Here is a 17,362-nt window from a genome sequence, read left to right as displayed (position 1 = left end):
AAAAAGTGGATATAGATAGAAGTTACATAACAGGGGGAGAGGCTGTAGAGGCAGCTAGCCCATAATCAACCCTTGGCTGGTAAGGAGCAGGTTGGCATGGACAAGAGTTACCTTAATCCAATCAACCTGCCCTGGAGATAAAGAGCTCAGACCAGCCCTTACCCTACACCTCAGCCAAACCAACAATTACAATGACAGACAGGAATTAGTGTGAGTGAGTGAGTGAGTGTGATAGAGTGTCCCACCCTGACGGTCCTAAAGCTTGCTGCGTCGTCTAGTCCATTGACGGTGGCTGAATCCAGACTCAGGTAGTTGTACTTACTGAAGTCTCTGTCCAACTTCAGCTTCGCTGTGGGCGAGAAAGACAAACACACATGGCTTTAGCATGGCCTATTCAGTCAATGCTGGTGTGCAGGTGCTATACACGCACGCAAACATTTCAGAGTAGCAGTATCAATGGGCACCTTTAAAGGCCTGTATCAGGTATCAAAGAAAGCCATTCCACTGCGTGGTGTATTGGATTACAGGCTACATTAACTGCTGCTAAATCAAGTAATTTGATATTTGTCCACCATGATATTGTTCTCCTTCAACAATACTGCCAAACAGTGGCTGAGCTCCAGCTGAGAACAAATAAGCCATACTGGTTTCACAGTCTTTGTTCTCTGTACTTAATCACAGGTTCATGTTTAAGTAATGGTCACGTAACCAAGACATGCTTCCGTTAACATAACTCGTGACATTATATTTCGCACCGCTTCTAAGTGTCATTACATATCTTAAGCATTCATGTCGTGACACATGCAATGAAGCTTCATGACATGTTAATGACATTGTCATGCAGGTGTTATAAGCACTGGTGTCAAATGAAGTGTTACCAATAACTGTGTGTATAACTTACTCAGGGTGTCACCTGAAGCTCCAGAAAGAAGCTGGTAGAAGATGTGGAAGTTTCTCTCTCCTCTTGGCTGCTTGCAAACCCTGGACTTCTCCAACAAATCTACGGGACAACAGAAGTACAGGGGATTAAAAAGACACGACTGTTGTAAAGAGAAATGACAACTTATTTGATGAGCTTTCTACACGGGCAGGACACATAAAAGATTCCATTCAATGAGCTAAGAACATAACTGATATTTTATGTCTACACACGGTCAGTGTCAGACCACATCTGTAGTGCACCGATGGACGCATCTCCCTGTTATAGCCAAATATTAGTGTTTCCAAGGTGACCGAGCCATGGTCATGTTGCCGTCTCATTGTTCATTGTATAGAAGTGGAGCCTCCTAGCCAGCCGGCACAAGAAGACCCCGAGGAGGAAAACATATGAAGAGATCAAGTCAGCTGCTCCTCCATGGCTAATGACCAACTACAACAACACCTATATTGAAAGGATATATGGGATGGCATCCTCGATTAATTACACATGAACATAAATGACGCACACTTTGGTATTTAATCAGTTAATGTTGTGGTCAGCGTTAGAGCCCTAGGTCTTTCAAGTTGAACAGAAAACTAAGAATTTGGTTTTGAGTTTGGTAATGGACAGGCATAGAAAAGCAATGTTTGCTTGACAAGCCAAGTTATGTTGAAGATAGGGCTATATTCCACCCTGGGACCTGAGTAGGATGCCTGTTGGCATTCAGCTACAAGCCCCAAGTCCTGACTCATCTTCTCAGCAGGGCCATTAACTGCTTGAAGAGAGTCAGGAACCACTTCATAATGAATTTACACCCTCTCGGACACAGGTCAATAGAACGTACGTGTGTGTATATATGCGTGAGCCCCAAGCGTCAACAGCTATAAGGTAGGTGGTCACGAATCGGTGCCAACTATTGCTAGCCACGCTTCAACGCCACATGGTAGTCACTAAGTGTGTGTTCATCATTAAGTGTGTGTGTGTTAAATACTAAGTGGTTCTCTCTGGGTTGTCTGTCAGCTCATCAATAACGTAGCATCTTTTACAGAGCGACAGACGAGCCGAGCTGAGAGATGCGTTGCCTCTGAACTGTAATCAAAAAGGGGACAGAACATGGATCCTTTCTTCCTCTCTGCCAAACCTACGAGATTCACATGTAGCTGCCTGCAAGCATCCTATTGACCAGATCAAACTCACAACAGTGAGTTCCAACAACAGAAAATAAGACACAGGAACAAGAAATGTGGCTCAAGAATGTTCTGAACATTCAGGGTCTCCCCCACAGGGGGCCCTTCTCTCTGTTGTGACCTTTCCTCTTTGTACACTGGAAGAGTTCAGCCCTGTTATTGATTTCCACTACTAAGGCCGCTTTGCTATGTTTTCCATGCCTGCTGTGAAGCATTTGTCAAATTTAGAATGGTATTATGAACAAATGAACAAACATACATTTAAGGAGAAATGTCAGACATGCTATATGCTGCAAAGTAAGAATGGAAGTCCTGTCTTGCTGTTTTGACTAGGGTATAACAAGCACCAAACGACTGGCCTTTTGGGCATTGGAAACCCTCTTCCTGGCACGTTACCACTATTCAAGTCTACTTTGTTATCGCGCCAAACTAATTCCCCAATGACAAAGTTAAAAACATAAAAAAAGATTCTCAGTCCAGACAAAGTTCAACACATACAGTTTGACACATTATCCCATACAAAACTAGCATGCATGGATGGATGTAGTGTCCTAAACCCTCCTCCACTGTGGCCTAACCCTAGCTGCTCCACTGTACTGTGACCATGTCCTAGAGCAGGGGTCCTCAAACTGCTCCTGGGGACCCATAATCGTTCCATGCATTTGATCTTGTCATCAGCTAACATTTGATTTAAATTGTCAACTATTTATCAGGCCCTTGACTAAGTGAATCATGCAAGTTAGTTCAGGGCTACAACAAAATTGTGAAATGACTGTGGATCCCAGGGAGAGGTTTGAGAACAACTTCCCTAGATGTGTTCCTGCTCTATATCTGCAGTTAAAGAAGACATTCAGGTCATGGAGCAAGCTGGAGATTGTGCGAGGGCCATAACTAGCTGTCAGCTGACTGTGCTGCAGCAGCAACAAAGACCCAGAGGAATTTATAGCGTGTGACTTCTGAGGGAAGCCCTCAGGCAGTCAAGGCCTTTCCCCTTCCATCCTGTCCTTCTCGTCACTCCATCCTAATAAACATCTCCTTGTACTGGACCGTCTTCATTATCTACTCCATAATCAAATTTCAAATCACATTTATTTATAAAGCCCTTCTTACATCAGCTGATGTCAAAGTGCTGTACAGAAACACAGCCTAAAACCCCAAACAGCAAGCAATGCAGGTGTGGCGGCTAGGAAATACTCCCTAGAAAGGCCAGAACCTGGGAAGAAACCTAAAGAGGAACCAGGCTATGTGGGGTGGCCAGTCTTCTTCTGGCTGTGCTGGGTTGAGATTATAACAGAACATGGCCAAAATGTTCAATGTTCATATATGACCAGCATGGTCAAATAATAATAATCACAGTGGTTGTAGAGGGTGCAACAGATCAGCACCTCAGGAGTAAATGTCAGTTGGCTTTTCATAGCCGATCATTCAGAGTATCTCTATCGCTCCTGCTGTCTCTAGAGAGTTGAAAACAGCAGGTCTGGGACACGGTAACATGTCCGGTGAACAGGTCAGGGTTCCATAGCCGCAGGCAGAACAGTTGAAACTGGAGCAGCAGCACAACCAGGTGAACTGGGGACAGCAAGGAGTCATCAGGCCAGGTAGTCCATAAGACAGAGAGGGCCGTGGAGTATGTGTGACAGATCAACCACTCTGTTTCCTGTGACCTCATGGCTGAATCTCTTCATGCCAGACAAAACATGATCATGAGACAGGACAAAACAATAACAGAGGGAGGGAAAAGATAGTGCAACAAGACGAGGCACTGCAGTCAGAAACTAGTCTTCCATGATTTAATGTGTATGTATGTAAACTGTTTAGGTTGTTTTAGTTTGCTTCCTCACCCTTTAGTTCCTGTGCGTCAATGACCCTCCATTGACTGGAAACAATGTAATATCTTTGATCGCCATCTCCCTTTGGTGAGCCGACCAACCGGGCGTGCAGGGACAGCATATGGAATGTGACACGCTATGATCGACCCCCACTCCCCATCTCTTCCCTTCTTTCAGGCCCTCCCCTCTCTCTATATCTCCCAGTCCCGCTCCATGACTACCTCTCTATCTCTCCCTGGATCTGGCCCTGTGGTGTATGGTGTGAGACAAACCATTACCATGGTGGGATGACTAACTGACTTACTGGGGGATTTAATTGAGCCAACTGTGTCAGTGGGATATAACCATGAGAGGGCTACTATATCACTACCACGCTCACATCAGTGACATGACAGGGCTAGAGGGATGGAGGAGAGCTTAGCATGTGGCCATTCTATTGCAGCATAAGGTGTGTGTGTGTACTTTATAATACTCACAGTTGCTAATAACTCCACCCAGAGGGTCTCCTTTGAAGTCAAACTCAATGTCCATGTATTTTCCCTGCAGAGAAGGAGAACACAGTGGTTAGAAATGCCTGATAACCACTATATAGGGAATAGGTGCCATTTGGAACACACCCTCGTCTCTGATTTCCCTCTATGTCCTTTTTTCTTTTAGCAATGAAGTGGTTTTCCAGGCAGCCAAAACAAGAAAAAAGGACCAATGGGATGAGTCGGGCACAGGGCACACCCCTTGATAACAGAGCATTAAGGTCTTTAATACCGTGGCAACGTCACTTTGAAGCACTGACATTACCACAATGCCCTGGTGTGGCTTTAAAGTTATTCTCACTAAGTTACATATCCTGAAAACTTGATTGCTGACAAGCATAACATTTTGGGACCATGTCAACAACTGACTAATGAAACAAATACCAAAAGATAGTTTTGGGGTGGAGTTTTCCTTTACGTGATATTCTTCAGGAATCAATGGGTAAATATCAACAACTGAAATGGCCTTTGAACAGATTCCCAGATCCCAGGCAGTAGGTAAGTAGGCAGGAGGCAGCTCTCATACGCACAGGCAGGGATCACTGCAAGCCTCACCAGAGGGAATAGAAAGGAGTTCCTCTTTAAATTAATTTTGAATAAGACGTTTTGTCTCCAGGCACTAGACCTGTTCATAAAGTCAGCTACCAAATCACACATTTGTTTGCTGTGACGTGATGGACTTTAAGTGGAGGAAATGCCTTTGTTTCTTCTCCCATTTGAAAGGTAAGTAAAACAAACCATCTCGCTCACTTTCTCCCTCTGTTCTGTTTCAGGTTTGAAATAGAAGTTATAAATGACGGTAGGCCCAGTGTCTTCGTGGCCGTTGAGATTTTCTTCCTTTTATTTATAGCCGACAGTTCTTCAAAAAGCTGTAGCTTAAACTGGCGATAAATGCTGCCAGGTTCAACAACATCACCAGTTTCTCTGCAGGGGGAAGAAACAGGGCAAATAGTCGGTCCTCGTTTTGAGGAGAGGAGTTTGGACAAAATGGCTTTCGTTGGAACACACAGGAGGTGCTCATCCAGCAGTTTATACCAAAGTTACCTAAATATAAACAGATCAGGCATAATCCCAAAAGATTCCCCTGCTATGATATCCTAAACCTGAGCACAGGCTAGGGCCAGATAGATAGGTACACCATGGGGTTGGTGAGTGAGTGGCACAACCTTATGGATGCCACAGAGGCCGTATAGTTTGGTACATGGAGTACTTGTACTCCAGACTAAACTGACTCATGGGACATTTAAGTTAAGATAACAAAATGATACATGACATGAGTAGGGGCTGTGAATTTTGCACCGATGACCAGATCCCTAACCACAGCCCTAGACATTAGGTCATCATCATGAATAAAAATGTGTTCTTAACTGACCTGCCTGGTTAAGTAAATGTTAGATAAATAGGCATTAGTTGAGGACTGGTTAGCCTCTGAGGCAGTCTGGGGTATGGGTCAGTCAGTCAATGCGTTTCCAGTCTTGGGGAAGCCTGCAGTAATGTGATGACATCAGAAACATTGGAATCTAGAACAGGCAGCTGCTGGCTGCCAATGGGCCCCTGTGGAATACACAGTCAGCCAGCAAGGAAGCGTGAGAAAGAAAGAAATACCGTGCTGCAGTCCAAAACGGGACATCTCATTTTATATCTACAGCGTCTGGAAATGAAATGTTTTCCTAGATTAGTCTGCCAGACAAGAACCTTGCAAGAGCAAGATAGTGATTGCATCATCAACCTGCTGATGTTTGTTCCATCATTCAAAGCGTCAGTCAAAGTTTCCTAATGCTCCAGTGCTGCCGGAGCCATGTTCGCACAAAGAATTCTCACTGTGCATAAGTCATTTTAGGGAAGGCGAGGTAGAGTAGTAGGCCTCCAATTATGTTAGTTCCAGAGGGGCAGTTGGCGTATGGCAGCTGAGGAGCAGCTTGATAGGTCAAAGGTCAGCGGTCACTAACACAGTTACTGTAAACCTAACCCTCCCATTGGCTAACGATATTGTATCATTGATACAGTCTCCACACCAGCTAAGGCCTGAGACACAAGATGTTTTGCAATGATGTGCTGTAATCTTTAACTGTACCAGCAGCACCGTACTGGCGCCTGGGGGGCCAGGTGAGGGGGGAGTGGATATCTTTAATGCTTTAAGAGCCATCTCCCTGTAGGAAAACATGACGCCAAGGAGTTGCGCTTCTGGAGAAAAGATACGTTTTCCAAAGGTAACTTGGCAGGGGCCATCGGCAGACACCTGGATATAGTTGCCCCCAAAAATTACCCTGACGTGGGTGTCACCTCTATCCTGTGCTGTTGCTATGCTGTAACTGTAAATGTAATGGCTTGGTGTTATGTAAGGTTCTGCAGAGAGAGACAAATGCAGGCTACACTGAGAGAAGAAAAAGAGGGAAGGACAAGGGGGGAAAGTGATGAGAGACAAGGAAAAAAAGAGAAAGGTCGAGGGTTTGTTTGTCTGTCTTAATCTAGAGTAAACAATGAACTTCATTGGACGAGACCATCAGACACAGAGTCTGAGAGGATGGCGCCAGAGAGAATGGCAGCAGTTTTAAAGGATCCTGACCAATTGTGCTACTTTGAGTTTTTTGTTGTGCTGATCTTAACTTTTTTTGTACATGTTTCCGCCATCGTTTCATATGATCGAAAAGCGCTTCTGGACATCAGCGCTATCACTAACTTCCATTTGGAAGAGGAATTCTACTTCAATGAAATGGAAGCGAAAGACATTGATTATCGTGGACCAGGCCCAAATCCCCAATACTCTGAGGTGACGCCGGAGTGTGGGATACCTGACAAGACTACATCGAAGAGTGGTAAATTGTTTCTCAGAGTTGTGGCTGAATAAGGACATCGTAAAAATAAATCTAGCTGCTTTTCTATACATGGCAGGACAGAACGGCTGCGTCCAGGAAGCTCAGAAGATTGGGTGTGTGTGTGTCTCTTCGTTAACAACAGCTGGTGCGCGATCTCCAATATTAAGTCTTGAGGTTCTGCTCACCTGTGATAAAATACCTCATGATACGCTGTAGATCACACCATCTACTAAGAGAGTTTTCATCTATATATTTGGTAGCTGTCTATTTACCATCACAAACCGATGCTGGACACATTAAATGGGCTATATAAGGCCATAAGCAAACAAAGAAACGCTCACCCAGAGGTGACTTTAATAAAGGAAAACTGAAACCTATTTTACCTCATTTATACCAGCATGTCACCTATGCAACTAGAGGTTAAATTAAAAAAAAATAAAAAAAAAATAACTCTAGATCACCTACAGTATATTCCAAAGCTCTCCCTCACCCTGGCAAATCTGACCATAGCTCGATCCTCCTGATTCCTGCTTACAAACAAAAAGTCAAACAGGAAGTACCAGTGATCTGCTCAATACGGAGGTGGTCCGATGAAGCGGATGCTAAGCTACAGGACTGTTTCACTAGCACAGACTGGAACATGTTCCGGGATTCAGCCGATGGCACTGAGGAGTTTACCAGTCATCGGATTCATTAATAAGTGCATCAACGATGTTGTCCCTACAGTAACCGCACGTACATATCCCAACCAGAAGCCATGGATTACAGGCAACATCCGCACTGAGCTAAAGGCTAGAGCTGCCACTTTCAATGAGCGGGACACTAATCCGGAGGCTTATAAGAAATCCCGCAACACCCTCCGACGAACCATCACAGGCAAAGCATCAATACAGGACTAAGATCAAATCCTACTACACCGGCTCTGACACTCGTTGGATGTGGCAGGGCTTGCAAACTACCACGGATTACAAAGGGAAATCCATCCGTGAGCTGTCCAGTGACACAAGTCTTCCAGACAAGCTAAATACCTTCTATGCATGCTTCGAGGCTAGCAACACTGAACCACGCATGAGAGCACCAACTGTTAAAGACGACTGTGATCACGCTCTCTGTAGCCGATGTGAGTAAGAACTTTAAAACAGGTTAACAAGGCCGCAGGGCTAGATGGATTACCAAAATGCATAATCTGAGCATGCGCTGAACAGCGGCAAACATCTTCACTGACATTTTCAACCTTTCCCTGACCCAGTCTATAATACTGACATGTTTCAAGCAGACCACCATAGTCCATGTGCCCAAGAACACCAAGGTAACCTGTAGCAGTGAAATGTTAGACACACTCCAATTCACATATTGCCCCAACAGATCCAAAGACGACAATCTCTATTGCAATCCACAATGCCCTTTCCCACCTGGAAAACAGGAACACCTATGTGAGGGTAGGCAACAACACATCCGCCAAGCTGACCCTCAACATGGGGCCCCTCAGGAATGTGTGCTTAGTCCCCTCCTGTACTCCCTGTTCACCCACGACTGTGAGGCCACACTCACGACTCCAATGCCTTCATTAAGTTAGCAGACGACATGATGGTGGTAGGCAGTTTCACTGATGACGATGAGACAGCATACAGGCATTTCGCTACAATAACATCTGCTAACCATGTGTACGTTACCAATACAATTTGATTTAGTCAGAGACCTGACAGTGTGGTGCCAGGACAACAACCTCTACCTCACATTCAGCAAGACAAAAATGAGCCAATCATGGACTACAGGAAACGTGGTGCCAAGCAAGCCCCCATCCACATCGACGGGCTGCTGTGGAATAGGTCAAGAGCTTCAAGTCCCTTGGTGTCTACATCAATAAGGAAATATCATGGTCCACACTAGGGCTGGGCGATATGGCAAAAATCTCATATCCCGAAATAGGTCATGTCATATCCCGATAACGATACATATCACGATGTAGCACATTTTCTGTAAATTCAATGAATAAATAGTTTATATAAAATGACCACATGTAAAGGCCTAGTTCTTATTACATTGTGAATTATACTCACAAATAAAAAAGGTAGTCATTTGATTATTTCTCCTTTTATTTAGATCCTTTGTGCACATTTTCAATGAACCATAAACAATTAATGAACATGCACCTGTGGAACGGTCGTTAAGACACTAACAGCTTACAGATGGTAGGCAATTAAGGTCACAGTTATGAAAACTTAGGACACTAGAGGCCTTTCTACTGACAGAAAGATGCCCAGGATCCCTGCTCATCTGTGTGAACGTGCCTTAGGCATGCTGCAAGGAGGCATGAGGACTGCAGATGTGGCCAGCGCACTAAATTGCAATGTCTGTACTGCGAGAGAGGATGGACAGCTGTTCATCCTCGCAGTGGCAGACCGCGTGTAACAACAACTGCACAGGATCGGTACATCTGAACATCACAGGTACAGGATGGCAACAACAACTGCCTGAGTTACACCAGGAACGCTCAATCCCTCCATCAGTGCTCAGACTGTCCGCAATATGCTGAGAGAGGCTGGACTGAGGGCTTGTAGGCCTGTTGTAAGGCAGGTCCTCACCAGACATCACTGGCAACAACGTCACCTATGGGCACAAACCCACCATCGCTGGACCAGACAGGACTGGCAAAAAGTGTTCTTCACTGACGAGTCGTGGTTTTGTCTCACCAGGGGTGATGGTCGGATTCGTGTTTATCGTCGGAGGACTGAGCGTTACACCGAGGCCTGTACTCTGGAGCGGGATCGATTTGGATGTGGAGGGTCCGTCATGGGGCGGTGTGTCACAGCATCATCGGACTGAGCTTGTCATTGCAGGCAATCTCAACTACAGGGAAGACATCCTCTTCCCTCATGTGGTACTCTTCCTGCAAGCTCATCCTGACATCACCCTCCAGCATGACAATGCCACCAGCCATACTGCTCGTTCTGTGCGTGACTTCCTGCAAGACAGGAATGGCAGTGTTCTGCCATGGCCAGCGAATCTCAATCCCATTGAGCACGTCTGGGACCTGTTGGATTGGAGGGTGAGGGCTAGGGCCATTCCCCCAGTAATGTCTCGGAACTTGCAGGTGCCTTGGTGGAAGACTGGGGTAACATCTCACAGCAAGAACTGGCAAATCTGACACAGTCCATGAGGAGGATATGCACTGCAGTGCTTAATGCAGCTGGTGGCCACACCAGATACTGACTGTTACTTTTGATTTTGACTCCCCCTTTGTTCAGGGCCACATTATTCAATTTATGTTAGTCACATGTCTGTGGAACTTGTTCAGTTTATGTCTCAGTTGTTGAATCTTGTTATATTCATACAAATATTTACACATGTTAAGTTCGCTGAAAATAAACAGTTGACAGTGAGAGGACGTTTCTTTTTTTGATGAGTAGTTTTATATATATTTATTTTTTCGTGGGGCATTCCTGTTTTACATGTAAATTTGGCATTAATACGTGTCACATATCAATTTGCATTTGGTACCTTGGGTCGAGTGTTAGCACCAACTATAAATTGGGGCCATGTCTTTGCAGATGTAAGATGTAAGAGCAGCTGTTATCTCCTTCCATCTTCATGATTCCTTGCCATATGGTGTGCTACGGCCAAAAGCCTCTTGCAACGTCTGAGTTGGGGGTTTGTTTTGCACCGCTCTATGGAACTACCAATCCCGGCCGGTTGTGATACAGCCTGGAATCAAACCATGGTCTGTAGTGACGCCTCTAGCACAGCGATGCAGTGCCTTAGACCGCATAATGTAACTACCTCAATTATCTTAACTCGGTACTGGTACTCTGTGTATATAGCAAAGTTATTGTTACTGTGTATTTATTCCTTGTGTTATAATAGATATTTTTGACTCTCTCTCTTATCTCTGCATTGTTGTGAAGGGCCCGTAAGTAACCATTTAACTGTTAGTCTACACCTGTTGTTGTGAAGGGCCTGTAAGTAACCATTTAACTGTTAGTCTACACCTGTTGTTGTGAAGGGCCCGTAAGTAACCATTTAACTGTTAGTCTACACCTGTTGTTGTGAAGGGCCCGTAAGTAACCATTTAATTGTTAGTCTACACCTGTTGTTGTGAAGGGCCTGTAAGTTAGCATTTAACTGTTAGTCTACACCTGTTGTTGTGAAGGGCCTGTAAGTAACCATTTAACTGTTAGTCTACACCTGTTGTTTACGAAGCATGTGACAAATAAAATTTGTTTGAGGACACCGATCCTCATTGGAGGAGACCATCAGACACGGATTCTTATTGGCGGAGACCATCAAAGCACCGCCAAACTTCACCGTTTGTGTCAGGACAACAAAGAGAGAAAAAGGGAATACTTACAAATCGGGATGAGTTGTCATTTCTCACAGTTTTAGCATTCCCGAAAGCTGAAAAAAAAGAACACACATTGGTTAGATAGAGGGCATTCCAAATCAGTGGAAAAATATCTATTGTATAACTTCAAATTAGGGAAAGTAATGAAGCAACCTCACCACTTTCTCTGCTAAATCATAAGCACTAACTCTTTGCATACGGATGGATGGCTTGATATTTCAGTTTAGTATACCCATTTCTAGAAAGTGTCACACCAGCAAAAGCCAATCCTATCCTAGTCCTCATTTATCGGTCAATCATGCAACACTTCATTCAGTCCCATTATGTTATTGGTGGTCTTACTGCTCAACACAGACTCGCTACATTTAAGTCAGTGGGTCAGTGTGTAAACTGCGCACTACGCATAACACACAATTACCAGAGACCATCAACTATAAGCCTGAAGTATTTTATAGTTAATAATAATAAATATTATATTCCATTTAGCACACGCTTTTATCCAAAGCGACTTAGTCATGCATGCATACATTTTAAGTATGGGTGGTCCCCAGAATCGGACCCACTATCCTGGTGTAGTAAGCACTGTGCTCAACCAACTGAGCTACGAGTCACATTTCTTAAAACAAATGACCATTTACCAAAAAAAACACACAAAAAAATCTGAACAAAGCATACACTTGCATATTCAGCACACTATTTTAACTAGGCTAATATTTGTGGGAGCACCAACTACAGTAAAACTGCATTATTCGTGTTTTCTACTGCTCTCCAAAACCAGTTTAACCACATTTCACACTAAACAGCATTCATTTGTCATTCAACACACTACCATGTAAAAATCAGGTACCTTGGAAGCCTGAGGGATAGACTAGAGCCTTGTGTAGCAGGATATCTGCTTTGCCCCCCCTCCTCCCTCTCCCGTCAAGGGCCATTACAGCCTGTAGCAGTTAAACTCTCACAGATGTGTTCTGGGCCTGGCTCTATAGCGTAGCAGCTCAGTACTGGGCATCAGTATCCTGGCTTCCTCCTTTATGGGCATTTCCTGTCTACAGACTCCAAATTAAAAACACTGCCGTCTTTGTGCCAGCACCCAAGTATGGAGAGGGTTTTTTCCTTCCTGATGTATTGGACTGGGGATCAGTGAATATTTGAAAGGAGGTAGGGAAATTCTAGAAAGTGTATCATAGTGTGTTGTAGTGAAGGGCAGAGGCGAAGAGTGGACAGATGATGCATGTTATGTAAACTGTAATAAACATCTACATGTTGTAAACTCTGGATCGCAGATATTCAAAATGGTGTATAGGGGCCGGTTAGAAATGAACAGTAAACTGAACGTTGTAATTGTTGACAAAAGCACTCAAGCTCTATGGGTTGACAGACATGTGAGAAAGAGACATATAGGGGGAGAGAGAAATAAAAGTCTTAAAGTGGGTGTGTCCCTCTGATGCCTTGGCCTTGCTGGCTCTGAACCTAAAGCATGGGAAAGAGAAAAAGGGTGGGGTTGATAAAATGAGTATGGTTAAGACACTCACCCTCCAGCACGGGATTTGACTGCAGCAGCTGCTCCTTCACCTTGTTCACCTCCTGGCCCCTCCCACACACCGCCGCCACATATGACATCACCAGCTTACTGGCCTCTGGATGTTCAGAGAGAGATAGACAAGGTTCTTTTATCAAAAATCTGTCTAAATCTAGACATGGCTGAATTGAGGCACACCCCAAAATCCCCCTTACAACAGCCCTAACCAGTCTCTCCCTCCACACCCCAAAATCCCCCTTACATCATACTCCAGAGGCCCTACAGGGGATGGGGTCTGGGCCCCTCCCTGGAGAAGAAAACATGATTCACACGGTCCAGAACTACCACCACCCAACACCTTGTTAACTTACAGTTCATTATATCATATCATTGATTATTACAGCAATAATCACCATTAACAGTCCTGATCGCACTAGACAGTGAGCACATTATATAGGAGAACTTGTTGAGAGAACTTGTTGGTACCCAGACCAGCTCTTTAAAAATGGCCTGTATGTATGAATAATTGGTTCGGATAATCGTTGGCTTTTCCCAGAATCAATTCCCATGTCCAGATTTAGCCTTTAGCCTAGGCCAGCTTGTGATTCAAATCCAAAGGATTTATAAGTTTATGTGCATTGATATGATTATGAAATGTTCCTGAATCATCCTCTGTCTGGTCTTGATAGAAATCATCATGATGAAGTTACATGGTTTGTAGTATTAGTCTTATGAAGTCCAGTCATGGTTTGTAGTATTAGTAGTCAATAAGATGACTGTGCTGTGACCCATAAACAGTTTGAGACCTGTCAATCAAACAGAGGAAGAGGATGTGGTGGACAACAGTGGTTCTCTCAGCCCACAAATGAACCTGGCTAGTGGCGCTGGTGGATTACTGACACTAAGAGTATAGATCTGATGAAGGAAGTAAGTATTGAGAGGAGAGCCAAAAAGCAGAGAAGAAAATCTTATTAAGAGGACCTATATGACAACACATATACTATTAATGAGAGAGAGGGTAGAGAGAGGAGCAAAGAAAAAGCACAAAAGTTTAATTAAAGGATCATAGAACCTAAAGCAAATCTAGAGGATCATATCAGTAAGAAACCTTATAGTGAAAGATTATAAAGATTGAGGTGGCTTGAAAGGGAACTGGGCTACTTGTTATTTGGAGTATTGGCAGAGATTTTCATTTGAGGTAAGGGAGTTTAGATATGCGGAGGTATTACATGGCAGACCCTGTATGGTGAGAAATGAATCCACTGGTGGTGCAGTCCTACAAGGCAGTACGATACATATAGATACACACATACAAAGTATGTGGACAGCCCTGGATTTGGCTATTTCAGCCACACCCGTTGTTGACAGGTGTAGAAAATCGAACACACCGTCATGCAATCTCCATAGACAAACATTGGCAGTAGAATGGCCTTACTGAAGAGCTGCGACTTTCAACAGGGCACCATCATAGGGTGCCCCCTTGCCAACAAGTCAGTTCGTCAAAGTTCTGCACTACTAGAGTTCACCCGATCAACTGTAAGTGCTGTTATTGTGAAGTGGAAACATCAAGGAGCAACATCGGCTCAGCTGCAAATTGGTAGGCCACACAAGCTCACAGAACAAGAATGCCGAGTGCTGAAGCGAGTAAAAATAATCTATTCTCGGTTGCAACCCTCATTTTCGAGTTCCAAACTGCCTTTGGACGCAACGTCAGCACAAGAAAAGGTCGTCGGGAGCTTCATTAAGCTGGGTTCCATGGCTGAGCAGCCGCACAAGACTAAGATCACCATGCACAATTCCAAGCATCGGCTGGAGTGGTGTAAGGCTTGCCGCCATTGGACTCTGTAGCAGTGGAAACACGTTCTCTGGAGTGACAAATCACCATCTGGAAGTCCGGCGGATGCCAGGAGAAAGCTACCTGCCCCAATGCATCGTGCCAACCGTAAAGTTTGGTGGAGGAATACTTTTCTGGGGCTGTTTTTCATGGTTCTGGCTAAGCCCCTTAGTTCAAGTGATTCTGTACTTCCAACTTTGAGGCAACAGTTAGTGGAAGGCCCTGTTTCAGCATGACAATGCCCCCCGAGTACAAAGCGAGGTTCATAAAGAAATGGTTTGTCGAGATCAGTGTGGAAGAACTTGACTGGCCTGCACAGAGCCCTGACCTCAACCCCATCAAACACCTTTGGGATGAATTGGAACGCCGACTGCGAGCCAGGCTTAATCGCCCAACATCAGTGCCCGACCTCACTAATGCTTGTGGCTTTATGGAAGCAAGTCCCCGCAGCAATGTTCCAACATCTAGTGGAAAGCCTTCCCAGAAGAGTGGAGGCTGTTATAGCAGCAAAGGGGGGACCACTCCACATTAATGCCCATGATTTTGGAAGGAGATGTTTGATGAGCAGGTGTCCACATACTTTTGGTCATATAGTGTACTATAAATCCTGTCGTGTAAAACGCCATAAGTAAAATACTATCATTCGATTTCTTCATAAGATGACTGCATAATGAATTGGATGGAATACCCTAGTCGCCCCATACCGAAAACCCAGACCCATTTTCAGCCACATCTACCCTCTCCTGTCCTGGCTGTAAACCTACAAAAATGAAGAGATTACCCAAAATCCTAACATCTCATTGCCCTGGCTTGGCTGATTCCCTTCCCGCATTGGGACTTTAAACCCATGAGTGTCTCGATCTGTCCTTGCCCACCCTGATAAAAGGAGGAAAAAATACCTGAAAACAAACGGTGAGTGGGTGTAATGTACTGTACACTAATGTCAGCAGATTGTAGAAAGTTGCGTCACCACACTTGACTTAATTTGACTAAAAGTTTGAGGGAGAAAAGGAGTTATATAAAAATAGTGAACTCTGACCTCTGTCAGCACTGTCATTGCTAAGTAGACTAATTAATGATGTTGAACAATGTAATACCACTTGACTAACAATGTTTTGCATGAAATAAATGAGGATGTCAACATTGCAGTGACAGATAGCCCAAAGCCTTATAATCAAAGCACCAGTTAACCACAATGGTTTCAGGGCTGTAGGATATCTGCTGACATTAACATACAGTGCCTTATGAAAGTATTCGGCCCCCTTGAACTTTGCGACCTTTTGCCACATTTCAGGCTTCAAACAAAGATATAAAACTGTATTTTTTTGTGAAGAAGCAACAACAAGTGGGACACAATTACGAAGTGGAACGAAATTTATTGGATATTTCAAACTTTTTGAACAAATCAAAAACTAAAAAATTGGGCGTGCAAAATTATTCAGTTTTATATCTTTATGTTTGAAGCCTGAAATGTGGCAAAAGGTTGCAAAGTTCAAGGGGGCCGAATACTTTCGCAAGGCACTGTAAATGTATTTCTGAGATGAAGGCCATGTGTAGGGAGTTTATTCTTATCCAAGTGGAGAGTAAACTAGATTGACACCACCTTGGTAAATCACCCAGTAGCCCACTTCACCTGGCAGGGAAGTGTACTGTAGTTTGACTCCAGCCGAGTGGTGCCCGGCCAGCAGAAGGAAAGCCAGAATTCTAATAATAGAATGGTTAGAACCTCTGAGAAATCTATTAATTCCACCACAAACCGATACCACAAAGGGTCTTCTAACATCAAAAAGATAATGGGTATGCAACTTTTAAAATACCAAGTCCTGGTTTATCGTGTCGGCAGATTTTCAAAGCTACCACCCAGTGTACTTCTGAATGAAAGTCCCTCCAACAGTCTTGTGTTATTAAAGTGGAAATGAGAAAGCCTTAGGTCAGAGGCAGAAAAGTAGGAAACTCGAGAGTAACAGCAGGGCAAAATGTTGTGAGGTTACAGTACGTGAAGTGAATGTTATGTGAAGTGATCCCATGTGGCTCAGTTGGAAGAGCATTGCCAGGGTTGTGGATTCGATTCATATGGGGGACGGGTATGGAACAAAAGTATGAAAACGTATGCACTCACTACTGTAAGTCGCTCTGGAAAAGAGAGTCTGCTAAATGACTAAAATGTAAATGTCAATTGGCTTTAGATAGTTTTGGTAAAAGAGTAACACAAAACCACCAACAAAAGAGAATGTAACTTTAACTGATATCAGGAGAAGGACACAGTGTGATAGTGATATCATCCCATACAGGGAGCAGGGGGACGCTTCCGTCAATTCAATATGGCCATCACCTGGAGAAAAACACTACTTTGGCAGAGAATGTTTTAACAACTAGGCAGTAAATA

The 17,362-nt window shown here is 44.1% G+C and overlaps 1 protein-coding gene across 6 annotated transcripts in view; it reads right to left on the bottom strand.

Moving 5' to 3' along the window:
- Positions 1-17,362, bottom strand: part of LOC139380823 (unconventional myosin-Ib-like) — a 166,398-nt gene that overhangs the window by 43,246 nt on the left and 105,790 nt on the right. For all 6 annotated transcript variants that reach the window (XM_071123910.1, XM_071123907.1, XM_071123909.1 and 3 more), the window contains exons 5-9: positions 13,156-13,260; positions 11,630-11,676; positions 4,412-4,475; positions 902-1,000; positions 246-349 (exon numbers count right to left, since the gene is read on the bottom strand). In XM_071123910.1, coding sequence (XP_070980011.1) covers positions 246-349; positions 902-1,000; positions 4,412-4,475; positions 11,630-11,676; positions 13,156-13,260 — 419 coding nt within the window. The remainder of the gene's footprint in view (positions 1-245; positions 350-901; positions 1,001-4,411; positions 4,476-11,629; positions 11,677-13,155; positions 13,261-17,362) is intronic.

Source organism: Oncorhynchus clarkii, chromosome 22 (genome assembly GCF_045791955.1).
Source record: "Oncorhynchus clarkii lewisi isolate Uvic-CL-2024 chromosome 22, UVic_Ocla_1.0, whole genome shotgun sequence".
NCBI lineage: Eukaryota > Metazoa > Chordata > Actinopteri > Salmoniformes > Salmonidae > Oncorhynchus > Oncorhynchus clarkii.
The sequence above is the reverse complement of the archived record's forward strand: the minus strand, read 5'-3'. Positions and strand labels throughout refer to the sequence as shown.